The sequence below is a fragment of the Fusarium flagelliforme genome, assembly GCF_020744385.1.
Source record: "Fusarium flagelliforme strain FIESC 12 MPI-CAGE-AA-0113 chromosome Unknown B0J16scaffold_8, whole genome shotgun sequence".
Classification (NCBI taxonomy): Eukaryota; Fungi; Ascomycota; class Sordariomycetes; order Hypocreales; family Nectriaceae; genus Fusarium; species Fusarium flagelliforme.
In genome coordinates this window covers 438,784-463,593 of record NW_025763510.1, presented here as the reverse complement: position 1 = coordinate 463,593, position 24,810 = coordinate 438,784, and the positions used below count along the sequence as shown (strand labels likewise).

The 24,810-nt window shown below is 48.1% G+C and overlaps 8 protein-coding genes across 8 annotated transcripts; 3 read left to right on the top strand and 5 right to left on the bottom strand.

Annotated features, from left to right (window-relative positions):
* Nucleotides 1–332: 332 nt before the first annotated feature.
* B0J16DRAFT_311046 (pectin lyase) lies at nt 333–1,616 on the bottom strand (the record flags this gene model as incomplete). Its single annotated transcript, XM_046124996.1, has 2 exons — nt 333–733; nt 789–1,616. 2 exons carry the CDS (start codon nt 1,614–1,616, stop codon nt 383–385), a joined length of 1,179 nt encoding a protein of 392 aa, XP_045977626.1. The 3' UTR covers nt 333–382.
* Nucleotides 1,617–2,742: 1,126 nt separating this feature from the next.
* Nucleotides 2,743–7,147, top strand: B0J16DRAFT_405679 (uncharacterized protein). The gene is made up of 9 exons (XM_046132910.1): nt 2,743–2,971; nt 3,015–3,631; nt 3,683–4,019; nt 4,067–4,761; nt 4,814–5,399; nt 5,448–5,560; nt 5,614–5,970; nt 6,021–6,075; nt 6,133–7,147. Exons 1-9 carry the CDS (start codon nt 2,784–2,786, stop codon nt 7,016–7,018), a joined length of 3,834 nt encoding a protein of 1,277 aa, XP_045977625.1. The 5' UTR covers nt 2,743–2,783; the 3' UTR covers nt 7,019–7,147.
* A 302-nt stretch (nt 7,148–7,449) lies between these two features.
* On the top strand, nt 7,450–10,369 carry B0J16DRAFT_418600 (uncharacterized protein; the record flags this gene model as incomplete). The annotated part of the gene is made up of 2 exons (XM_046133779.1): nt 7,450–7,924; nt 7,972–10,369. Exons 1-2 carry the CDS (start codon nt 7,479–7,481, stop codon nt 10,367–10,369), a joined length of 2,844 nt encoding a protein of 947 aa, XP_045977624.1. The 5' UTR covers nt 7,450–7,478.
* A 128-nt stretch (nt 10,370–10,497) lies between these two features.
* On the bottom strand, nt 10,498–13,015 carry B0J16DRAFT_188506 (uncharacterized protein). Its single transcript, XM_046122753.1, has 5 exons — nt 12,799–13,015; nt 12,041–12,751; nt 11,675–11,991; nt 11,275–11,622; nt 10,498–11,199 (listed from the first exon to the last, which is right to left on the bottom strand). The coding sequence occupies exons 1-5, from the start codon at nt 12,949–12,951 to the stop codon at nt 10,626–10,628; spliced, it is 2,103 nt and encodes a 700-aa protein (XP_045977623.1). The 5' UTR covers nt 12,952–13,015; the 3' UTR covers nt 10,498–10,625.
* A 1,324-nt stretch (nt 13,016–14,339) lies between these two features.
* On the bottom strand, nt 14,340–16,691 carry B0J16DRAFT_418598 (uncharacterized protein). The gene is made up of 5 exons (XM_046133778.1): nt 15,922–16,691; nt 15,749–15,876; nt 15,577–15,702; nt 15,445–15,528; nt 14,340–15,395 (listed from the first exon to the last, which is right to left on the bottom strand). The coding sequence occupies exons 1-5, from the start codon at nt 16,387–16,389 to the stop codon at nt 14,489–14,491; spliced, it is 1,713 nt and encodes a 570-aa protein (XP_045977622.1). The 5' UTR covers nt 16,390–16,691; the 3' UTR covers nt 14,340–14,488.
* Nucleotides 16,692–18,995: 2,304 nt separating this feature from the next.
* Nucleotides 18,996–21,215, bottom strand: B0J16DRAFT_293341 (uncharacterized protein). Its single transcript, XM_046124364.1, has 8 exons — nt 21,114–21,215; nt 21,050–21,064; nt 20,856–20,996; nt 20,423–20,790; nt 20,096–20,375; nt 19,734–20,051; nt 19,475–19,670; nt 18,996–19,401 (listed from the first exon to the last, which is right to left on the bottom strand). Exons 1-8 carry the CDS (start codon nt 21,148–21,150, stop codon nt 19,149–19,151), a joined length of 1,608 nt encoding a protein of 535 aa, XP_045977621.1. The 5' UTR covers nt 21,151–21,215; the 3' UTR covers nt 18,996–19,148.
* Nucleotides 21,216–21,533: 318 nt separating this feature from the next.
* Nucleotides 21,534–22,280, top strand: B0J16DRAFT_418596 (bacteriocin-protection, YdeI or OmpD-associated-domain-containing protein; the record flags this gene model as incomplete). The annotated part of the gene is made up of 1 exon (XM_046133777.1): nt 21,534–22,280. Exon 1 carries the CDS (start codon nt 21,594–21,596, stop codon nt 22,278–22,280), a length of 687 nt encoding a protein of 228 aa, XP_045977620.1. The 5' UTR covers nt 21,534–21,593.
* On the bottom strand, nt 22,245–24,729 carry B0J16DRAFT_365103 (uncharacterized protein; the record flags this gene model as incomplete). The annotated part of the gene is made up of 2 exons (XM_046129992.1): nt 22,245–24,138; nt 24,690–24,729. 2 exons carry the CDS (start codon nt 24,727–24,729, stop codon nt 22,334–22,336), a joined length of 1,845 nt encoding a protein of 614 aa, XP_045977619.1. The 3' UTR covers nt 22,245–22,333.
* Nucleotides 24,730–24,810: the final 81 nt, after the last annotated feature.

The window sequence follows — 24,810 nt, the reverse complement described above, 5'->3', positions numbered from 1 at the left end:
GAAGCACGGAGTAGATATACTCAACATGCAAATAATCATCCATAGCTTCACCATGAGGCATGGTCGGCATTGAACTACTTCAATCGTCGATACTTGAGTCCAAGCATTAGTTATCAGAGTACAGTCTGATCATGAAAAGGAAACCATTTTCTATCGGGATAGGGCCGGACCTTCGTCAAAGGTCTTGCACTCATCCACCAGATAGCCGAGGTTGGCCAACAGTCTAACCAGCCACTAGCATAGGCAATATTAATAGCACTTATGATCACTCCATGTATGCATGTTCATATAGGAGGGATGTTTGAGGATGGAGAACTAGAATATTTCCATACTGAGAGCATAGTTCAGTCCCACCATACCAATCATCGTGGCCTAGATTAGATCAGTTACCAATTTTGCCAACACCAGCAATATTCTTGACGTTAGTCGGCACATCACCGACAGACCAATGGGCCCACTGAATGTTGCTCTTGTACTGGCCAAGCTTGTTGATGGCGTCCTTGTTGACGAGAGCATTAACAGTGCCAGTGTTACCACCCGAACGGTTCCACTCGGGGATATATCCGAGAGCACTCTGCGCATTCGAAGCGTCGGCGACGGTCTGTATGTGGTAGATCTTGCCACCCTTGGTGAAGCTATCGGCAGTGACGGGCGTAGTGACGCTATCGAAGTAGTTGCCCTCAATCAACAGCCAAGTGTTCGTATCCACATCAAATGCGTGGCCACCGATGTTCTAATTATGTTACCATTGGAAGCTCACACGTAAGTCGAGTTCTACAGGAACTCACCTGGAAGTAGTTGTTGACAGCATGAGCCACGATCTGAGAGCTACCCTGAGCAGTTCCGATATGCGGAGCGCGGCCGGAAAGATCATGGAACCAGTTTCCAGCAATGGTGTAGAAGTCAGCTGCACCAATGAGTAGAAGAGACCAGTAATGCTTGCCATTGCAGCCAGAAGACCAGGTAGTGCGTCCATCGAACTCGTTATCAGAGATTGTGACCTTGCCAGCGGCACCCCAGCCAGAAACGATGAATTGACGTCCTACAAGCGAGAACTTGTTGTGATCAATCCAAACCTTATCACATCCGTCAAGAGTCACAGCGTCCCCGCCCCATACGTACTGAGGGTTAAGCTCAGTAAAGTGTATGTTCTGAATGATAATGTTGCTGACGCCGCCGCGGAGGCGGAGACCTTTGCCACGGATGACGCCTTTGGTACCAACGCCGACAATCGACTTGTTGCTCTTTACATCAATGGGCGTTCTCGGGGCATTATAGTATGTGCAAGACTCCCATGTACCGGAATCGCAAGTGTCCTGAATCCACAGCTGGCCCTTAGAGGAGCCACCAGGACATTTTGTCGTGCGGTTATCGCTGCAGCAGCGACCGGTTGTAGTGCCCGCTGAATTCAAGAAGTCGAAAGTACGGTCAATCATGATGACTCGAGGTGAAGAGTCAGTCAGGTAAGAGACCAACTGGGCAGTGGTAGTTGGGTACACCGGAGAGGCACTTCCACCTCCGGTTGTACCAGAGGCAAAGCCAAATGCATTACCCTTATGCTGGGCGAAGGCCGACGGCAGAGCAGCCAAAAGAGAGACAAGATATTGAGTCTTCATCTTCGCGGTGTAAAGGGCTTAATTGAGGACCTGGTGGTTTTCTACTGATGGATATACGTGAAGAAAGGCCTTACTTATAAATAAAGTCTAGGAATGCATACCTTACACGTTGACTTACGCGCTCGAATCAACGACGGGTCCATCTCCAAACTTGTATCACAGCTCAAATCCTCCCTCGGACTATCATGATCCGAAGTTGCTAGATGGAGAAAAACTCGGGATCGGCGGCGGAAGTTATACGCGGATTCTCTTGATACTCGCATTCGTGATCACGCTAACACAGGAATGGATCGCATCAATCCAAGACCAGGCCAAAATTATCATATGAGTTAGAACAACAAAGAAGTACCGAGCAGTATAATAATGAAGTATGACATAGCCTTAGCCTAGAACCACGAGAGTGCGTTTCACGGAGTGCTCACCGTTACGAATGGCGTTGGCATCGATGAAGTGATCTGCAGGGCTGGACATGAAGATGAGTCTACAACACTCCCAGAACGGCTAACTGGAGAGATACTAGGAATGGAATCTGTGTCAGATCGGGGTGTTCTAAAATTGGATGGCCTTGAATAAGATAAGACATAAACATTGAGAGTGATTGAAAATTGAAGCAGCTAGAGTTACCTGTTATCACTGTGGATATATGACAACTTGATCCCTATCATCAAGACTATAGTATTGGTATGCAGTCACTGCTGGCTTTCTGAGTCAGGCACTAGTGTCAAAAGTTGACGGTTGGAATAATATCAAGTGAGCTTTGCTCGTAATACAGATTTATCCCAAGGCGGCAGGTGCGAGTTCAGAGCAGAGGTATCGAATTGTTGGCAGAGTCGCCACATGCACTTTCAGAGCCTGATTTAGCGGGCCAACTTTGGTCCGCAATGGTACTTCTGTATAGGCATTTACGATATTCGGTCAAAACGTAAGCTGAATGTGCAATGCAAAAGGTCATTCGGTGAAGGCACTTAACGCCATGCATAAAGTATTTGATAATACTTTTGTATTTCTCGCAATCAGCTTACCAATGTGCAAGTCTTATCGCAGCCGAGTTTCAAGGTTGCTGCCCTCGGCTGGACATTTAAAAGACGCCCCCGACTTCATATCCCCCCAAGAATTCCGTTCTCTCTTCAAATCATTCGTTCATTGAACTTGGTTTTGGACCACAGAATGTCAGACCATGTTGGCGTGCAGATGGATGGGGTTTCGATCTCGCGAGACTCCGGCTACGCGGATAGTCTGAAGCAAGTTTTCGAAGGAATGGAAATTTACACGGGCGATGATAAGACGGAAATTGGAGAAGAGCTTTATGAGTCAACCAAAGGTGTTGAAGATTGGCCTCAACCAGCCGCGTCCTAGTAAGTATCTCTGCCCTTGCAAGACACAATACTAAAATATCAGCATCACGGAACAAGCCGAAAGGGCCAGAATCCGTCTATTTTGTCGTGTTTGCGGCGAGAAAGGTGAGCCAGCCGATCTGGTTTTATGTAGCGGCTGCGGAGCACCTCACATGCCTGCACACAGGCGATGTCTGTACTCGTCACCCATTCATCAACTTAGCCCAGATGAGCCAACCATGTATGGTAATGCCTGCGAAGAGATTGACTTCCAACAATATATCTACACATCATCACTGTTGGACTCTCGATTTCTCAACAAAGACAAGGCATCACTGCACGTCGATGATCTCTGGTCTACCTGGTTTGGCGTGGCTCACGAGCAGACTGGTCATTTCCCCCAATTGAGCATTTACCCACGACTACAGACTTTGGTTGACGTCGCTGCTGACAGGCCGCCACGACAGTATCCAAGTCTCATCTCATTCGTTGGGGATACTGGATCTGGTAAGAGTACACTCATCCGTGCAATCATCCGCATGCTGGCACCTCGTGCCCATGAGAGCTTCCAGGTCCCAGTTCAAGGAACCGCAGGTGATGGCTTCGACTCTACGAGCAGTGATGTGCATCTCTTTGCGGATCCTAACACTGGGGCAACTGAAGTTCCGCGTTTCTTCGTTGGTAAGAATGTCTACGCATGATCCTCTGGGAATACTCGCTTACTAGGTACAGATTGCGAGGGCTTTTCGGGTACCGATACACCAGTTGCTCGTCAGCTGGTAATGGACGCCGCGAAAGCACCAGTCTCCCGGGCTATGCAGGATGGTACTCTGCGACCGGCTCCTGCCCCGGCGGTAGACCCTCTCGCAAGACACACAAGCTCAGCATCCATCCGGGTTGACCTACAATGGGGCAAAGTCCTTGCGCCGGTAGAAGCGCCATCAGCCCTTGGGCGAAAGCGACCAGGACAAGTTGATCCAAAGTCCAGAAACATGGTCGTCAAAAACGTCTATCCAAGGCTTCTTTACGCATTCTCAGATGTTGTTTGCTTTGTTACTAATAACTCAAGGTAGTTTACTGCCTATTACGTTGGTAGATATACTAATGCAACTTCAGAGCATCGCAAAACATCCTGGAACAAATGTTCAGGTGGGCTAAAGATGGCCATGAGAGAACGCTCAACCAAAGGGTCAGACCAGGTCTCATCATCGTACTCAACAAGATGCCAATGGACTCCCATAACGTCTTGTCGTCAATTAAGAATGCGACTAGACAATTGCTTGAGAGCTTCCAAAAGTCAACGCGCTTCCAAGAACTCCAGCAAAAGTGGAGAGCCAGAGGCCGAAACATTCAGAACGCAGAGGAGCTTATTCTTTGTTACTACGACTCGTTCCGGGTGATATCCATCCCCCAGCACACCCCAAGTTCACCCGCAGTCGTTCAGGTAATCTCAGACCAAGTAAGAAACCTATACAATGAGACCCTGGCAATGTCGGAGGATATTCGTCGGAAGCGCAAGTCATTGAATCTGGACCTCGATGTCTCCAGTTTGAATGCCTATCTTCATCGCTCCGTTATGGCTCTTGGGCGAGACTTCCACAGTGCGCTTGACTTCCACGAGCTATCAGATGGAGATTCTGCTTTACCCAGACGCTTCAGCGAGCATCTTTGTCAAGTCATGTTCAGGATGACAAAGCTCAGAAACTTCGATACAAGTCAGGCTGCGGGTGGGGAAGCGGACCTCGTGCTTCAAATGACTCCATATATCGCAGCCTGCATTATTGCTCAGATTGACGATGCAAAGGATCAAGGTGAGACACTAGGGACAATTTTAAATGAGCACAATAGCTAACGCCCCAGCAGAAGACATTCAGAAAAGCAAAGAAGCACTCGTTGATGAAGCCCAACGAGGATTGAAACGGTTCCGCGAGCAGTTCTGGAGATGCGAAGCCAAAGATTCCAGTGGCCAACGCAGATGCAAGAACTATCGGCAAGGTCACGACAAAGGACATCAATTTGAGACCAGTACCTACACCCCTCTGAGGGGTTCACACGTTTCCGTTGAGGACATCGAAGTTGGTCCATATGAGTGCTCCTATGACCCTGTATGCTTCACAGATCAGTTGTGGGATGAGATATTCAAGCTCCACGACCGAACCCATGCTATAGACAAGCTCGCTTCAGCTGCGACTAGCTGTGGTGTGACGGGGGCAACAACACAAAGGACTTGCTTGTCCTGTCTGTCAAACACTCCTACAAACATGCTTCCTTGTAAGCCACAGGAGCATGGAGTTTGTGAGGACTGCATCAAAAGATGTAATCACTCCACGGGAGAAGAGTCATTGATACAGATGAGCTTTTGTCCACTTGGGTGCTCCTTCACTTGTACGCCATGGAGCATTCGTGTTAAGCCACGGACTGCCGGCGCTCGCATCCTAACATTAGATGGGTATGTTGCCTTTTATTTTACACATTTTCAGAGCTAATGGATTGACAGAGGTGGTATACGAGGCATCATCGAACTCGTCATTTTATCCAAGATTGAGAAAGAAGTCGGTCTTGGAATTCGCATCCAAGAGCTATTCGATCTTGTCATCGGTACGAGTACTGGTGAGTTCTCGCTTTGTCAGTAATCACCCCGCATGAAGCTTACAGAAGGATAGGGGGTCTTGTCGCCCTGGGAGTCTTCGAGAGAAACTGGAACATGGGTCACGCCGAAAACATATTCTCAGACCTCTCTCGACAAGCCTTTTCGATTCGAAAAGCTCTAGCTGTCCCGGTGATCTCCAAATTCGCCGAGCCATTCTGCGAGTTCAAGTACAAGAGTGCCGGCATCAACAACTCCCTGCAGAAGGCATTCGAGGGTGACTACCTGTTCGGCCAAACAAAGAACAGGCGCAAATCTGGTGATCAGGTCAAGGTTGGCGTAGTCGCGCAGGTCGAAGGTCGTAATCAGCCTTGTCTGATTGCGAACTACTCTCGCAACCCGATTGATAAACAGAAAGATGGAACAGAAGCTTGTAAGTCGTGGTTGACCGTACCGGAATGTCGTTATTAATTGCGTCTTTAGATGATTGCCTTCAACGAGAGGATGAGCAAAGTAACGATTTCTTAACTTGGCAAGCGTAAGGACAATTCTCGAACCGACACCAAATCTCCCTGTCACTAACACTCATCTATAGCGCTCGGGCTACCTCAGCCGCCCCAATCCTCTTCAAACCCTACATTCATCAACAGACTCAGAAAGTCTACATCGATGGTGCTGTTGTCCGCAATAACCCTGTCAGGCTTGCATACGAGGAAGCAACGCGCATCTGGAAATCAACCAAGCCCCCAGACATCATTGTGTCTGTCGGCACCGGGATCCTGGTTGATGACAAAGGTGCCTTGATTGACAGCAAGAGTTCCCACATGGACACCTTCAAAGCTTTTCTTCCTAAGGGCATTAGGAAGAAAGTCGAGACAGGGATGGACATGGTACAAGCAACACTTGACTGCCGCAGAGAGTGGCTGGACTTTAACAGCCAGCTTCGTGGTAGGCAGAGAGACAACTGCCATCGTCTAGACGTGGGCCTCACCAACAAACCCCCTGCTCTTGATGATGTAGACAGGATATATTGGCTACGTGGAGACGCACAGCGCTACCTTCACCATGAGGCAGGATCGGCATTCAACTATTTTCAGCGTCGGTACTCGAGTCCAAGCGATCACATACGTACTGTTGCTCGTCGGCTTCTGGCTTCACTCTTCTATCTATCAGACACTCTTCCTCGTTCTATGTACGGAGGCAGCATCAGGACCACGTTGCACTGTCGCCTGTCGCGACACTCTGAAGGTGCACCGGCCTTGGTTGGTAATATGAACGGGCCATCGTTTCGTATTCGCGAGGTCAATGATAACGGAGAGGAGATTGTACGACCGATACAATTCTTGACTGCGGAGAAATTCAACCAGAAAACAATGTCGGCTCCGGTGGAGGTGGCTATTTCAGACGGGTCTTATGAAAGGTGTGTGGAGGTACAGTTTCCGAGAAGAGGGAAACATTGGGAGGCTATAGGAGGGTTTTAACCGAGTTAATTTCTTATATCGCTCTTACTTACAACATCTCGTGATATAATTAATTATTCACTATTGACTCGCTTTCAATGTCGATGAATATGTAGTTGTGCAATGATGAGCAGGTGGTGGCTTAGGGGGTGTATTATATCAGTATTGAAGCCATCTGGTTGGACTATCCTGATTCTTAGGTAAACAAAACCATGTGTCGTGTTTCCTTGTGGTTGGTTCAGACCTTCTGGGGCCCAAGTCAGCCTGTGTTACATCTCGCGACCCGGGGCAGATTCAGCAAAGCTGAGCCCCCAGCATAGCCTACCGATGTTGCTTTGTACCGTAATTTCTCGACCAGTCATCTTAAATTTCCCTCATGCGGGCTCGCTCTTATATGCCGTGACCATCATTTCTCAGCTAGATGGGAGTTTTCCTCCTCTTGTGCTCCGCATCTCGTTTTCCACCTACTTTCCCCGCCAAAATGGATCCTATCACAGCCTTTCAGGTTGCTGGTACAGTAATTACGTTTGTTGAATTCAGTCGCAGACTTCTCAATGATGCGCGCGAGGTGTACATATCTCCTTCCGGACATACCTCCCAAGTCGCCAGGCTAGGTGACATTTCAGATGACCTCACATCCGTCGGAGATCATATAACTGCAACCCTGAAAGAGGGCCCTGCATCGACATACACAAAGTCCGACGAGGCATTAGCCAAGATTTGCGAACGCTGCATCAAAATGAAGATCGAGCTGCAAGAGGCCCTTGAAGGCCTAAAGGCTCGAGGGGACACCAAATTCGACTTCGCTGTAAGCACTATCGCTACAGCGTTGAAATCAATGTGGTCTCAAAGCAAGCTCGATGACCTGAATCGTCGTCTAAAGGAAGCAAAGTCAGAGATGACCATGGCTGTCCTCATGTCATTATGGTAGGTTGACCGGATATTTGTACGAACTCCGCTCACAAAAGCATAAGGGAACAAGAGATGGTCCATGGCAGGTCGAGGCAGGAGAGTTTGGACTCTGTTCTAGCAAGTGTTAGAAAATCGGGCGAGAAGCTTGACCTGCTTAAGCAAGACCTGATTGAGATATCCTCTCACCTCGGTTCCAATGGTGCAAGACGACGCAGCAGGCTCTTCAGGGAACTTTGGAAGGCGGATTGGAGACCAGAAAAGGATGTTGCTGTTATATCTGAGACTTCCCCATCGGACGAGATCATGCCATTCATTCGACAGAATATAATTGACAGCCTATGGTTCGATTCCGTCGAGTCAAGAGACCGGGCGATCGCAAAAACATACAAATCGACATACAAATGGATCCTTGATCCGAATGGCTCGACAGGCTTCATTGATTGGATGCAAGGTCAGACCCTGCTCTTTTGGATCACAGGGAAGCCGGGGTCAGGAAAGTCCACACTGATGAAATATCTTGTTCATCACGAATCAACTATGCAGCACCTGCAAAAATGGGCGGGCGAACTGCCTCTGCTTCTCTGTCATTTCTACTTCTGGGATGCGACAACGGAAGAGTTACAGCACTCCCAGGAGGGACTGATCAAATCTTTACTCTGGCAATGTCTCAAAAAGCGTCCTGATCTTGTCCAAAAGGCAGCCCCCCGTCGTTGGGCAGCATACAACGCTCTTCGCGGCTGGGAGGGTCCTGTCCCCGATTGGAATTGGGAGGAAATGCAAGAAACGTTTCACAACCTGGCTTCCCTAAACAACTCCTCGTTTAGGATGGTTATTTTCCTCGACGGTCTTGACGAGTTTGATGGAGGCCCTTCCACCCTCATCCAATGGATAAAGGACATTGTCACCCAGTTCAACGTCAAAGTTTGTGTTGCAAGTCGGCCTTGGAATGCCTTCTCGGATGCATTTGACCAATACCCTAGTCTCACCATGCAAGCCCTGACTGCTCCTGATATCAGAATTTACATTGATGGGCATTTCAAGACAAGCCACGCCTTCAGAGACTGGCAGATCCTATCGCCCGACGGAACAGAAGCATTACGGAAAAGCCTGATTGACAAAGCTGAAGGTGTCTTCCTCTGGGTCTACATCGTTGTCAAGCAGCTGATGTATGCACTAGAAAGAGGGAAGAACCTGGAAGATCTCGGTCTTATTATCGATAGCCTGCCCACAGAGATTATGGAACTCTATACCAAGATCTACAAGTCAACAGATCCAGACGACAGCAAAAAAGCCGCGATATATTTCAGTTGCCTTAAAGCTGCTATACACGAGCAAATGTGCAGCGAGCTGTGGTATATTGAGGAGAACACCACTGTCGACCCCGATGATGGACCCGCTTGGATGTCCATGAAAAGAACAATCAAGAGACGCCTAAGCAGCTCGACACGAGGGATGATTGAGCTTTCTGGGAAGAAAGATTCGATTGGTGATGCGTACATCGTATTTTACCACAGAAGCGTGAAAGAATGGCTATCGCTCCCTGAGACCGCGCCTCTTATAACAGCCCACTTGCCTGAAAGTTTCGACGCAAGGCTCCTGCTAATGAAGGGTTGCCGCTCCAAATTGCTTCGACTAAATCAAATAAATAAGGACTCTTCTCATGCTATCGACTTCTTTTGGAATCAGGTGTACGTCATCCTGTGGTACGCGTCACAGGTTGCCGAAACTCCCACAATTACCCCTATACTCATCCGAGAGATGGAAACAGCGCGTGCTAGCTTCGACTATGTTTCAGAGGTTCTCTACGACGGTGGGGCCCATGTGGTTATAGAGGTTAGGGAGAACACAGCTAAATTCCATCCTAGTATGCTGCATCGAGTTAAGATGATCCTGTCGTCCCACACAAAGAACCAAGGAAGGGTTCAACACTCAGGCAACGACACGGTCAAAGTCGATGCATATGACAATTCGCATTGGTGTTTGAATCAGGGTCGGTTTAGGTCCAGTGCCCAGAGTTGTTTTACGGTTCTGGCGGCTCAGTTTGCGGTGTACCCATACGTGATGGCTCAAGTGACAGAAAGTCCGGACCTCTTGGACGAGAAGGAAGACCGAGTATCTTTACTCCATGCCGCAATGGTCGGTCCGCATCCATATCAGCAAGTCCTCCCTGTTCCACAGATACACTATCGGCAGCGGCTGCGGCTACTTAAGACTCTTCTGGACTCTGGAGCCCCGACTAAGGGCCGTATACATCTGCCAAACGGACGTTTTGGTGATCGGGATATTTATCACATGGATGCTATAGACCAACTCGGTCAGGAATTGGTTGAGAGGATAGGACCTAGAGACTACTGGTATGAGGTAAAGCGATTATTAAGAGAAAAGAGTAGAGGCGCTCGATTTCGACAAACCCGACGATATTTAAAGGCGCTATCGGAACCAAAGTTGGCGAGAGGCTAGCAGTATCTAGGCCGCCATAGTTTGCAAATATTTCTTATCGGCTTTAGACCCTGGTTCGGACGTAAGATTAAGCGCCAACAGTTTGTTAGCCGTAGGCAACCTTCTTTCTCTATACTACGAACCCGTGGACTCCCTTGAGATAGTTAGAGACTATACCTACACTCAAACAAATGAAAGGAAAGAAAGCTCCAGTGCACTAGGTTTCCACCAGTAGCATTAGCTACAGTCTTCTTCACAGGTCAACCTTGATGCTTCGCTATCTTGTCTCTAAGGGAGTCGGGTCCGGCTTATGGTCTTGGAGGTTTATCGTTGAATACCTCTTAACAAGATCCCCCAAACGTCGATCCTTTATAGAGACAATACTGATCGGATGCTGTGACTGATCATGTTGCGCCCGGGCATTCTCGGTTGATCTATCCTCTTGTCTTCCAATTGTGGACTGCTGCAACACAACGAGGTCCTCCGGATCCATTTCGCCTTGCAGGACTACTGACACCAAGTGCGTTAAGTAATAATATTTGCCCTGGACACTGACTCCTTTGGCTGCAATGGTCAGGATGCCACGGTTTTCTTGGACTTCTTGTTGCGATACTGGACCACGCAGCTGCTTCAGTGCCATGTAGGCCAAAATGGAGAGATATTGCGTCATGATTCGGTCTTGCATGTCGTATCCGTGGCGGAGATAAAACAGTAGCATGATACTCTCAAATCCATTACAGGAGTCTGTCAGGGCTTGGGTGACCGTTCTTTGCGCTTCTGGAGCCAGCGTTGGGTTTTTCTGCGAGATGAGAAACTCGCATACATTTATTATAAAGGTATGGTATTGAAGACTGTGCTGTTAGCAAGTCCATGAGCAAAATGGGCATACGTAGACGGGGTTTAATGAACTAGAGAAATGGACGTACTGGAGCTGTAGCTCGACTGGATATACAATATGAGATGGCTGAAGGGAAGACGGCAAACTAGAGAACCAGTTTTGGTAACGATCTAAAAGCCCCAACAACCCTTCAAACGAAACGGGCCCTTCACCATTCTTGGCTTGGTAAAGGTGGGCGGATACTTGATTTGCAATCTGTAGCATATCACATCTAGCTTTGAATAGTCGAGCGAAGTCTAATGAGCTCACGACGCGTGATCCTGGATATCTCAAGACAACATCTCCGTACCATTCCGGGTGCTCCTCCGGGTCAGGAAGAGGAGTCTGGGGTGGTCGTTGAAAAGGAGGAGGTTGGACATATGTATAATACTGAATACTAGGAACATGTCAGTTAACGATGCCTCATGACCTATTTGATTGTTATTCACCTCATCCAATAATACAAGCACCAGGCTGTGAAAGTATAGACGTGTCTGGTTCGCTCATCTAGGTAGTAAGGGAGTGGTTCCAGTAGCCCCATCTTGTAGCTCAAAGCAATTGCTTGAGCGCTGAAGGACAAGCCCATACCTTCCATGGAAGTCATGTTGTACACCGGATTCAACACCATGGCTGCTTGAAGCGTTGTGATGCGAGGTTCTTGGTTCTGTTCAAGTTCCCAGAGCCTGCGGGCTTCAGCCATGAATCGATGTCGAAGACTTGATGGCTTCCAATATTCCAGACGGTCCAGCGTTTCCGGACAGAAGCTCTAGGCAAAGTCAGCTTCGGAACTCAAGTAATTATGGACGACTACTCACACAACACTCGGCTAATATGGCATTTACCAAAAGAGATGAACAGAAATCCTCAGACCCGCTGAGCATGTCATCTAAGAAGTAGTCTTTATGAAAGAAAGGGAGAGACTGATGCTCCAGTCGAAAATAGAATCGCAACATATTCCTCATCAGAGTATCGTCGGTCAAGACGTTTGTCCAATTTGATGGCTTTACTAAATTGATCCTCGGGTCTATCAGTTCAGCGGCAGCATATGGTCTTAGATACTGCGGTCTGAATCGATCATGTAGCTCGATCGTGCCAGTTTGCTCCGGTGAATGTTCCATCAACGTAGCCTCATACACCGGGGATTGAAAGTATACATTGCTTAACGACTGGAGTCTCGTAGGTATACGAAAGGCGGCGGGAAAGCTGTTGCGAAATCTTGTTTCGGGGACGAGGTGTAGTTGGAGAAGTAGATCTCCAGTATCAAGATGGCGCAATATTGTACCGGGATCTTGACCAGCTCTGATACGTGTCATGATTGTCGCTGCGTCCTCCTCGTTACGGTCGCGTATGGCATCAAAGAGCTGTTGTAGATGGGATTGTGACGCTTCCCCTTGTTCTACCTGTTTTTGGAGCTCATCATGCTTTCTTTTCATGGCAGAGATACGCGTCTCGGAGGGCTGTGTCGCGTAGACACATTGCAGCCCACGGACTTTACATGGTGAACAAAGTGGACGAAGGCCGTTGCACTGTGATTTGATCAGTAAGAGTTCCAAACTCGGATTGAAATAATTACCTTTGTCTTTCGACGGCGACATGAATCGCAGGCGACACCGGTTACTGGTCGTATTCTTTTCGGGAGAACAACCGTCGATAGCGGCGGTGGGTCGGGGGCTAGACCGCGAGGCACCAGTGGTCGGAAGTTTTTATGACCCGTATCTTGACCCATATCTTCCCCTCATTTGTATATTGCTTGGTTTGCTGGAGTATTTAGCTATGTCGGTCAAGTTAATGATTAAGGTCCAAGTTGACTACTTTTCTCATACCCCGCCAGCGATGAAAGGTGGTCTGATTTGTCAGAGACACTATCTTAGCCAATCAAACGTCGCGGCGTTGGCGCCAGCAAATAATATCCTTACATCAGTGTCACATAATAATGACGGTAACATCGAAGCGTGTTACGGTGCAGTCTGGGTATCAACACCAAGAACCGAAATAATTCAGACACTTTACGCCAGGTTTAACCAGTACTTGGGCTACTTTTTTTTAACGCCCTTACCTTGAGAGGCAACGCGATGGCCTGGAGTCTTACGACAGGTAGAGAGCCAGACCGGCTTTGGTCAAAATGACGGAGCAGGATACCGTGCACTATGAAGCATAGAGCTGGTATACAAAAGAGAGAGTCAATGATCGCTTCTTGGATAGATGAGGAGGAAGTGGATTTGCGACAAGGTAGAGCAACTTCCTTTCGCTTCCGATTTTGTTGCTATCTTTCGGAGGCATTTGGATTGAGCTGTACCTCTGGTTGAAATTTATCGTAGACTGGGCTCCATGGCCTTTGGAGACGGTGTTGGAGTCTTCGACCAACCTTACGCTGGATTCGGATGTGGAGGCTATAGCGGGAACTTCTTCGCTGGGGATGCGGTTGTATCCAGCCGACGACATCTTGGGCTAAGATATTCTACCAACACTGAGAAAGTCCAAGCGAGACAATTGCATTGATCGATTTGTATTTCATTTCACAATTGAGAATCAGGCTCTGAAAGAGGGGTTGCCATACCATCCATATCCATATCACGAGCATAAGCAGCGCAGCCTCAACAAGTGACAGCAATGCAATTCAGCCACACATTTACTGACCAGTTATGAACCGAACATTGAAGCCTGATCTATTTATATCCCTACTGCGAGTACGCCTACAGGTGAGGCATTCTTATTACCGTCAATGCTTCACCGCAGGATCTCGCCTATGGGATCAGCAAGGGCAGCAAGATTGATGGGATCTAACTATCGAAACTTTATCTACCTACCTATCATGGATGAATAGAACCGGCTATCGCGGAGATTGCCAGGAAAAGCATTGCAGTGATAACCTTTGGCATGGATTACTCTCACCGAGAAACAAAGTTTAAATATCGTGGGCGCCACAGCCCTGGAACCACAGGGGTGCGACAGGCGAGGCCGCCCGCTACACGAGCTGGGAATTAGCGGACGGGTGCCCTGAGGCCAGCCCTGTAAAATCGCCAGGCTAGCACTCGGCTCAGCGTTGTGGCTTGATGGTGTCGGGAATTCCCAATGCATGCATTTACAAACACATTCAATTGACATGCACTTCATCCTCGTTCAAACTAGCATTCATTGTTCAGAATAATTGACAATAAGTCATGTTACATTAAATACATAGAAAGCCATCCCAAAAGTTAAACATTTATATGTGGGAATCACTTGTAATCATCAAAACTCCATAAACCTAACCCATTCCAATCTTATCGACCAGCAGGAATTCCATTGCCAGCCTCAAGGGTATCATTGGAGTCAATAGAGCATCGTCGGTCCTTGACAAACTTGGGCCAAGTGTTGGTCAACACCAAATATTTAATGTGGCCCTCCGAGTCGTCAAAAATGGTCGCGTCAAAGCCATCGGGAATGTCACCCCAGTAAAGTGCCTTGTCGCTCTGGCTCCCAGAGTCGTTGGCTAGATCTGTATCCATAATGCCTGTTTCAGAACCGTGCGATGATGCGCCTGAGGACTTGACTTTGTTGGCGGTGGTTGTCATCTGGAATGTCTCGAATGGCAGGGCTGGATCAACACTGCCCTTGTCGCCGAAAAGAATGCGCGCAGAGTTCTCAAAAACAGTTTCAAGCTTGCGCTGCTGTTGAGAAGATAAATTGATCTGGAACTCTGCGTCGCGCGAGCTAACAAAGCTGGTGTAAATGCGAAGAGCACTGTTGAATCGCTCGCGAACAAGTTCTTGCACAGCAGGCTCCTTGATCTTCTCAGGATCGCGAACAGAAGGTGGTAGAGAAGACTTCCATTCAGCGACAGCTCTCAAGAAAGCAATGTTCTCACCAGAGAAATCGCGAAGAGCAGAAAATTGTTGGAGAGGTTCAGGATTGCGCTCGAGGACGTACTCAAGTGCTTCCATGGTGAGGATACTTTCACCTCCGCTGCTCTTGACGGAGCCGTCCTTGGACCAGGATGTAAGAGCGGAAGCAGCGACGGTTGTGGAACCAGTTGCGACGGAGCGAGCACCATGGGTGACAGCCTTTTTGTTGAGCTGCCATTGAGCAATAGAATCAAGAGTTTCTTGGCGAAGGGTGTTGTGCTGGATGACTTCCCAGCAAGGCCAGAAGATGGTAAAGATCTCAATAGCCATGATGGAGATGGCGAGCCTGTGACAGGTGGTCAGTTTATGTCTTGTGTAAAGGGGAGGTGGCGTACCATTGAGGAGGAATCCAGTATGCGTTGACAGGTTCCATGGCTGGGACATACAAGGCGACGAGCCACATAGGGGTTGCATGGAGACTGTGTCTTGGTTAGAGTGGAGTCTTGTATGTAAGGGAGAACACGTACTTGGCTATGCAGCAGGCGATGGTTTGGGTGCGCCATCCCTGCGTGTCGTTGACGTGACGGGCTTGCCAGAGGATGTAAGGGGCGATGATCCATGCCCAGACGAATTGCCAGAATACAGAAGGCCACCTGGAAGGTTAGTATTGGGAATTTTGTAGTGTGAGAGTATGCTTACCATTCCCAGCCCTTGCCCATCTGAGACTTTTCGTATTCCTCGGTGCCGGGGTGGACTTCTGTGCCGGCGACACCCCAGCTGTGATGGAACTTTTTGGAGACGCACCACATGATAATAGTAAGGATAAGCTGTTGCTGTTAGATTCATCCCATGTTCCTTCGTGATTGACATACCTCAATAACCATGCCCGATCCAATAGTAACAAGAATCTTCTTGGTATAATCCAACCTCTGAAAGCGCCCCAACAAAGATCCTGGTCTCGCACGAGTTTTCGTCTCAGCCTTCTCATCCGGCGCAAACAGCTCCTTCTGCTGCTTCGCAACATGCAAAAAGCGACTATTGCTCGCATGAAACAGCGCAATACCGATAGGAAAGTACAAGCTCATGATCCAATACTCGCCCTCGGGTGTAAAAAGCGGGAAATAAACGTAACCGGTCTGGACGGCGCCCCAGTAGATGTGGAGCAGTATAATAGCGACGAAAGAAAGCGGAAGGTCTCGAATTCGGAGCATGGGCATGTCGCGACGGCGCCAGAGGAAGATCATGCCTCCTGCGACGATAAAGGTCCAGACAAAGGTCCAGATGATCCAGAAGATGCCGAGCCCATCGAGGTTGGGCTCTGGCGTGGAAGAGTAAGCCATGTTGGCGGTAAAGAAATATGGTAGTTGTAGAGATCGATGAAAGGAAATGTTATAGTCTTGTTGGTATAATGTTGTTGATATAGGTTGTCTTTAAGGAACGTGGGTTTGAAGGAATGCACGTCGAAGCAAGTACGACGGGTACTTAAACTTGGGAGAAAACAAATGGAGGAGATGACGAGGTATTATGTATCACACAAGGTGTCCGTGTCTAATCATCCATGATGACGCTAAAGCAGACAGGGAACGTTTCTTGCAGTAAAGAGTGACTGGGAGTGAAAGAGTGTATGCAAGAGAGAGACAGGAAAGAAACAGAAAGGTTGTGAGTGAATGTGACTGCTTATCCCTTGCACATAAACCCAGACTTGGCTCCCGGGAGTCAGATCACTAGTGCCAGGGTCAGTCGATCTCTTCCCGACCACGATGATCTTGACTCTTTTGGGGTCTGTTATCCTTGACGCACAAACCTTGCAAGTCCCGATTGGTCAACCCGCAGTTCGGAATTAATTGAACGGGGTCGTGCTTGGCCCTCTCTACGGTAGGGCATCACACACTGACAGGACCACTCCCGAGATTACTTTTCTCGCGAACAGACCAGTTCTTGCCGATCTTCTGCTCTTTTTCTCGGTTTGTTACTTCTTTCGAGTTCATGGAGGCCCTGCATTGTCTATGAGGTGATTGATAGGTGATGGCTTCTTGTGCGAGGGGTTGATGAGACAGGCGCAAGGATCGTCGGTGTCACAAACCAACCATTTCTCTCTGTCTGGTCGTTGCTGTGAAAACGGTCACAACGCCCTTGCATCGGAATCACCAACTTCCAGACATCAGATGAACTCTTTTTCATCTTTGCTTTTTACTTAACACGTTCTGTGCGGCCATGACGAAGAATGACCAATCCACCGAGTAAAGTTTGCTGCATCCTTGTACTGTACTACGCCTTGCTCCTCCGAGTCTTGAGCTGTCACAAACAACGTCTCGTGCAAGAGCGATTAATGGTACTGCAATTGATGTGATGGCTGGCCAACACCACCTTATCAATCTCCCTTGCGTTAGAAAATGTCTGTCACTTTAAGCGCAAGGGAGAAGGTAAGGGAGGCAACGTGATTGAGGCCCTACTGCGACGCATGTTTTACTGGACTAGGCGCTGTATCCACTGAGGCTGGCTAGACTCGAGCCCTAAAGTCCTAGCCACCGTTGGTTCCTGGCGCGACAGAATAAAGTTGTATCATGACCTGATCTCAGTAACAATCGTTTCATATTAATCCAAACCTTACCGTGAATCAATATATTACAGTTTATCCCTCAAAAAAGCAAAGAATATCTGTTGGTAGTCTACATGCATAATCCCCGTCTTCTCCACGGCATCGCGATAAACGAGTGACACCCCAAAGGCTGCATCCAGTACCTGAATCAAAACCCACTGTGACTCCAGCCAGGCTGTCAGCCCTCTAATTAATACCGGCGAGTTCCGTAAAAATGTCTCAAAACCGTTTGACACAACTGAACTGTCATTTCTGAACGAGGCGTAATAATTCCTTTTTTCTTGTTCATCCTCTTTGTTTCTGTCCCCTCTTGTTTCTTTCGTTTTAGCCGCTAGGAGCTGCCAGACCGGTCCGCACTTAGTTTGACCCCCAGTCTGGCCTTAGCAGATCTTAATTAATCGGACTCCTCTCGATCAATCACAGGCCCCTCTAGATCAAATCAGAACACCACCTGGCAGAACAATTACTGTACCCGCAAGATCGTCAAAGTCTTGTCGTCATGCACAGCTCGTAGCGAAAGCTGTCGAACCAGTTATCCGGGTTTCACCACGCCGTGCAAAACACTCCGTGATCTTCTGTTTTTGCTGCCCAATGCTTTTCACAGAGTTTGCAAGGGCGTTTATGCGTAACGGCCTCCCACGCGACGAGGTGATCCGTGCTACAGTTGTGCCTGTCTCACAGCCCAGTACTTCTGGTGATTGGCTTTATTACGGTGCTTTGGCATTGGAATACGGAATCACCCGCTGTAAGCGTGCGGGCGGCAGCACACTCAGGCTCATTTTCTCATGCTATCATGTCCGGTTCTCTTTACCCGTCAATTCTACCAATCTCTTTCTCTCTTTAGCTTCAACCCTCTTGTCCTACCGTTCGTGGCTGCCCCGGCACTTTGGTAGCTAAAACAGGAGATTACCGTGGAGAGAGATCGGCATTGCGACAAAAACAAACCACGGGACATTTTCCGCACATTGCGCTCAGATAAGAGAATATTTCGTGCTCAAACACAAACAAAGTCTGATCCCGTCAATCTGAAGCTGACGCAAAACTGAAATTTTAATTGTCGCATTGTTGGTTGATCATTAGCAAACATGCATAAAAATGGAAGCACAACAGACAAACATTCAGGGTTTAGGGTCTGGTCAATCAGCTTTCAGCTCTCAAATTTCTCCGAGATCAGTCTACGAATGGTAAGCCAGATTTCCCCATGAACAGCTGCGCACAAGGATCATATCGCCGACTCGGCAAGATCTTGTCGAAAGTGACATTACCACCCATCTCCACGTAGAAAAGATCAGCGTGTCAGAGCCGAAACATATCGGGACACCCTGCTAAACACCGGTAATATTCAGTACGCAATTCTGCACGGAAAGTCCCATTTCCGTAGCTTGTAATCTCGTATATTTCACCCGACAGACCGGTCGATGCTAGCTTCCCTTTAGTCCCTTGAAATACCGCGCTGAATGCCGGTACCTGAATAGTAATCCACCTCAAACGAGTGATGCCTCACTCAAACATCTTACTCAAATTCTGTACAGGCCAAGCCCTCGCATCACGAAACTTGTCTACAACACCCTTCAACGCCATCCTTTCATAATGATCCGTGAAAAAATCCCCATACAACTCCATCCCAAACGCAGCGTGTACTAACGCTGGCGGACAAGCTGGATGACAAAGACTAATCCCACAAAGATCAAGAATTAATTGTCGCACTTGATTTTCTATGTCTCTCCACTGTGCACGTGTTGATGAATGTCCTCTAGTTTGACGTCAGTGAAGATCAGACCCAAAGCGAGGGTAACTTTGACCCAGGGTAATTGAGATTGACGCACCCCAGAAAGGGATTCTCCGCCATGAGAACCATTTTTGCTATGATGCACAGCTGCATGCTTGTCACCTCAAGCGCGGACGAGTACCAGATAATCGGGAATATCTCCCCATTCGAACGATCAGCCTTTCGCACGTAAAACGGCTGATACTCTTTCAACGCTTCCTCTTCTAGTATCTCGCCCTGTTTTTGAAGTCTCACTGCACAGAACCAATTAGCACACTAAACCCGTATAATTATCGCTGGGCAATCTCGTTACGCACACCATTCGTTCTCAGACCCATCTGCCCATCGCCACTTAGCTACCTGAGCCGTGTGCAAAACAATCTTATTAGCCCTCGACGCACCATTCCCGTACTCTGCGTCGAGGACCATCTTTGGCGGATGCCGCTTTGTGAATGAGTGGTAGAGTTCTTGGCGGACGGCCATCCAGTATGCCGCTTGGATGAGGGATCGGCGACCGAAGAGGGTCCGTGACGGTGGACTTCTGAGGACTGCGTCAATAATCGCTAAGAAATTTACTTGAGGCTTTGGTGCGGCGTCGTCTTCGTCGTCGATCTCTTCTAGTTGACGAAGAATTACTAAAGGATGAGTAAGTGCTTTGTTATCGGGGTCTTTGTCTTACCTGCTGTTGCTATAATGCTCTCTAATTTCTCATCATCTTGGATATTATGAAAGTCGCGTAGTGCAGGTATACATTTCAACGTATACTCCACAGCATCATGCGGCGTAAGTTTAGGTAGTAATTGACCCTGATATAATATTCCCTGTGGTGTTTTGTATTTCGGCAACCGACTCAAATGGCGTGCAGATAAAGCGAAAATCGCGTAAAGTAACGGCGGATGCTGACGCGCTCGGATAGGAACGACAAGTTGAAAATGTCTCCTCTCATCACACAGGTCGAGCTGTCACGTTAGCATTGACTGTCGATCCGGCGGGTGCCGAGACTTACCCAATGTGACAGCTCCTCGACGAAATATCGGAGCAGACAAGCCTCCTGCGGATCTTGGAGCGGAAACTTTGTTGTTTCAGGGTATTTGTCTGTGGTTTGGTCATATGGTGATGATTGGTCCTGCGCGGAATAAACAGTTGAATTGCTGGGAAGATCTGTGGGTGATCGACCTGGTGCTTGCCATGGTGATGAAGGATAGCTGGGTGAGTTGCCTGTTGAGTGAGTTGCATATCTCGGTTGGCCTGGTCTGGAACTGTCAAACGACGGTTGTTCTCTGTGCGTATGTGATGATGGTTCGCTATGATGTGCTTGGACTCTTGGCGATGTGCCGCTGCCAGAGTCGAATTGACTTTGTGGACTACTGCCGACTGTATGCACATCAGTCTTGTGACTTTGGCTTTGACTTTCACTTTAATGGATTGTTTCAACTTACAATCTCTAACTTCACTATTGACCCATGTCTGATTCGTCAAAGGTCCTGTAGATGAATTTCGAAAGATGGTCTGTTTCGCAGGTCGCGCGCAGGGTAGATTCTTGACGATGCAACGTTGACATCTAGGTTGCCCTTCGTCGCCTAGAATCTATTAGTTTGTTTCAGTCCCTGGTAATCGCAGTGAGATTCCTCACATTTCACATGTTTTTCTAAAGATCGTCAGTACTCCAATGACCAATTGAGTGTCGATAACCTCACCTTTACACTGAAGACATGGTCGCTTGACCACTGGCATTGTTCTTAATCGCTCTCAGTGATGTAAGAGTGTACTTTTCAAACGTAATGAGAGTCCTGATATCAAAACGTTGCCCCCCACTTGTCGCGACTTCATTGAGTTTCTTTGGGCCATCACGTGCTAAAATTCGCTGTTCTCTCCGAAGTGGACGCGATGGGGATACCCTACAGCATTGGACTTTGCCACCGACAACACAACCTAGATGGACTTCAGACCATATCTTCTAAAAGAAATAATTAATTGTCAGTTTATTCGATATTTTAGACGTGCTTATAATGATAGATAGCAAATTTAGAAGCGCTTGCTGCTTGTTATGATGATTTGTTTATAGTTTAGCTTATTTTACGATGCTGCCTAATGTCAGCCTCAACATGCGTTGAGGAAAATAATTTATCACCTTGAACTCTTATCCGACTCAGTCGTTCTCGACCTCATCTCACAAAATGTCGCGTCAAACGCGCTCCGCAGCAAAGAGACTCACGCGTCTTCAAGCCTCAACCACACCAACAGTCTCCCTGATCGCTTCAATCACCCCAAGCGCAACTGCCCCAGCTGCTCCCACGCAACCGTCATCCCTTGAGACTCATCTCTTCACCACACCCTCAGAATGGCAAACCTATCTCACCTCATCCCCCTCCCCCTCAGGCCTGTGGCTTAAAATCGCCAAGAAATCATCTCCCGTCCCCTCAGTAACATACGACCAAGCCCTCGACGTAGCCCTCTGCCATGGCTGGATCGACGGTCAACGGAAAGCCCTTGACTCAACACACTTCATCCAGCGCTTCACACCGCGTCGCAAGGGAAGTTTATGGTCTCAACGCAATGTTAAAAAAGTCGCTACTCTTATCTCAGAGGGTAAAATGACACCAGCTGGTTTGGCAGAGGTGGATAAAGCGAAAGAGGATGGACGTTGGGAACGGGCGTATTCGTCAAGTAGTAATGCTGCGGTTCCAGATGATTTTCAAAAGGCGTTGGATGAGAATCAAGCTGCGAGTGAGTTCTTTGAAGGATTGGGTAAGACGAAGAGGTATGCGTTCATTCAACGGCTAGAAAATGCAAAAAGACCAGAGACGAGAAGTAAAAGGATCGATCAATTCATTGATCTTCTAGCCAGTGGAAAAACGTTATAATCCATCGCTGGAGTGTATTAAAAATCTATCTAATCCATTCAATTAAATACGAATCAATAATCATCCTCATCATAATCCTCCCCTTCACCGTCCGACTCATCAGCCATACCCATCATAAACGGATTCCTCTCCTTTTCGTCGTCATCTTCTTCATCTTCGGATTCTTCATCTGCAGTCCTGCTGCTTGCGTCGTCTGAATCTTCTTCGACGGGATTTTCTTGGCGGTGGAGGCGGAGACGTTCTGCGAGGGAAAGCTGTTTTGGTGGTGCGTCTTCTTCGTCACTTTCTTCTTCACTTTCTTCTTCGCTGCTGGATGAGCTGTTTGAGTTGTCGTTGTCGGATTGCTCCTTGGAAACGCCGCCTTGCTCTTCATCGTCGTCTTCATCATCGGAGAGAACTGTTCTTGAGCGCTTGTTACTTCGCTCTTGGGAAACTGGCTCGTCGTCTTCGTCATCAGAGTCGGCGACTACTCTTGCGCGTTTCGTCGATGGTTGGACATCTTCCTCTTCCTCATCATCGGAATCCGATACCACGCGTCGTTTGCGACCGCGCTGCACGGGCTCTTCAGGATCAGGATCAGGTTCAGGGTCCGAAAAGTTCGCGCCTGCACCGTCTTCCTCGTCTTCCTCGTCCTCCTCGTCAGAAATCTTCTGAACCAATCGTCGACCAGGTCTTGGAGATCCTTCGTCTAATGAGATACCCTCCTCATCTGAATCGTCATATGTCTCAACAATCTCATCGTCGTCGATACCGTCGCTTTCATATTGATCCAAATCCGGTCCATTATTGTCGTCATCCTCACTTTCCTCCTCTGAACTGTCGGTGTCGTCGCCTAAGTCTGGCCCAAGAGTCTGCAGCATCTCGAAGCGTCGTAGGCCACGCTCATATTCAAAAGCAACCATAGGCCAAGCCTTGAGCCCTCTTCTTTCCAATGTACCGCCAAGAGGCTCCGGTAAACTGTCCCAAGACTCTCTATTGATTGAATATCGCGCAAAGTCGGGATGGCGCTGTAAATCAGGCCAACACCACAGGAACTGTAAATCTTCTCCGAGGCCAGGCTGTTTCTCGTATGTTTGTGTTTGGTAATGGTTCACAAGATCGGATGTGCACCATCCTAAAGTCGATTTCTGGCAATCCGTGCTCGAAACACTGACGTAGAATGACTCGAGTTGCGTGAACTGGTCCAATAACGTAGGGACGTGGAAACTGCTGAGATTGTCAAGAATGTCCGTCCCGCCAAGCGCAAGATTCTTGACCTCGCTCGCAAACCCCGGCAGATGGAAAACATTCCTTCCAGCAGGAAACGAAAGCCCATTGACGAGAATTACATCCGATTTTCGATTGAATGCGACAGTGGCGTCTCCATCGCCAGCGTCTATGCTGAGAGAGTCGGGAAAAGCCAGTTTCGCATACGCGCGCGAATCTTGATTGACGGAAAAAACCGTGCGCAAGTTCCGTGTTTGGTCTTCAAGCGCAAGACCATCGCGAACGGTCCAGACAAATGCGCTCGCTGCTTCAGGATGTCGAGTTGTGCCGTAAGAAATAATGAAATCCAGAACGCGATATCGGGCGCGTAACTCAGGACAGAATAATTCCCAAATTCGATGGCGCAATTCGATAGGCAATTTGGGAAACTGGGGGAAATGATCATCGCCTAGATCTGATTCGTACTCATTTTCGTTGTTGTCATCTTCCTCGTCGCTTGACTCTTCATCGCTGTCATCAGCGGCCATGGTATCGAGCAAGCCTCCACCGTCGGAATGATCAGAGCTTTCGTCACTGCTGGACTCGCTGTCGCTTGACTCATCCTCGCTTTCTAGCTTCTTGACTGGTCGCTCATTTGCGCTTTGTCGCTCATCTTCGGATTGTGAGTCGGACATTTTGTGGTGATAAAAAATTCTCAAGGGCGCGGTGAGCTTGAGAACAGACCTTGATGATCGAGATTGATGCAGGATGAGATGGCGCCGCACGTGCCAACGCACGCGCTTTCACGTGATTCGACGAGACGTCCCGGGAACAGGGCGGCAATAAGGAAGATTAAGCTCCTGACATGACTTTTGTTCAACATCTAGCAATTGAACATTGTTATAATTCCAAAGAAAACTTGTTCGCCTCTTCTTATAACAATATCATCTTACTCACCGATTGAATGATTGTTGTTAATAGCAAGCGCTTTGATTGCTTTAGGTGCACCAAGTTCTTTTCCACATTCCTTTCCACTCAATTCAATCAGTGCAAGCTTTGAGTTATCCCGAGGAGGAATGAAGAGTCAATTTGATGAAATGCAAATGGCAACGACCGAGAAAATAGTTTAACAGGGTAGCTAAAGAAAACAGAGGCTAGATTATATTTAACATAGTTTCGAGCATAGACCACGATAGACCGATATGAAGACTTCGTTCTCTCTACCTACCCCAGGAAAGCGTTCTGGAGGATATTTCGCAGCCATCTTTCCAGAGAACCAGAAGGTGGGATGAATCATAATTGTGTATTTACCAGTATATGGCTTCATGACAGCCCAGTAGCAATC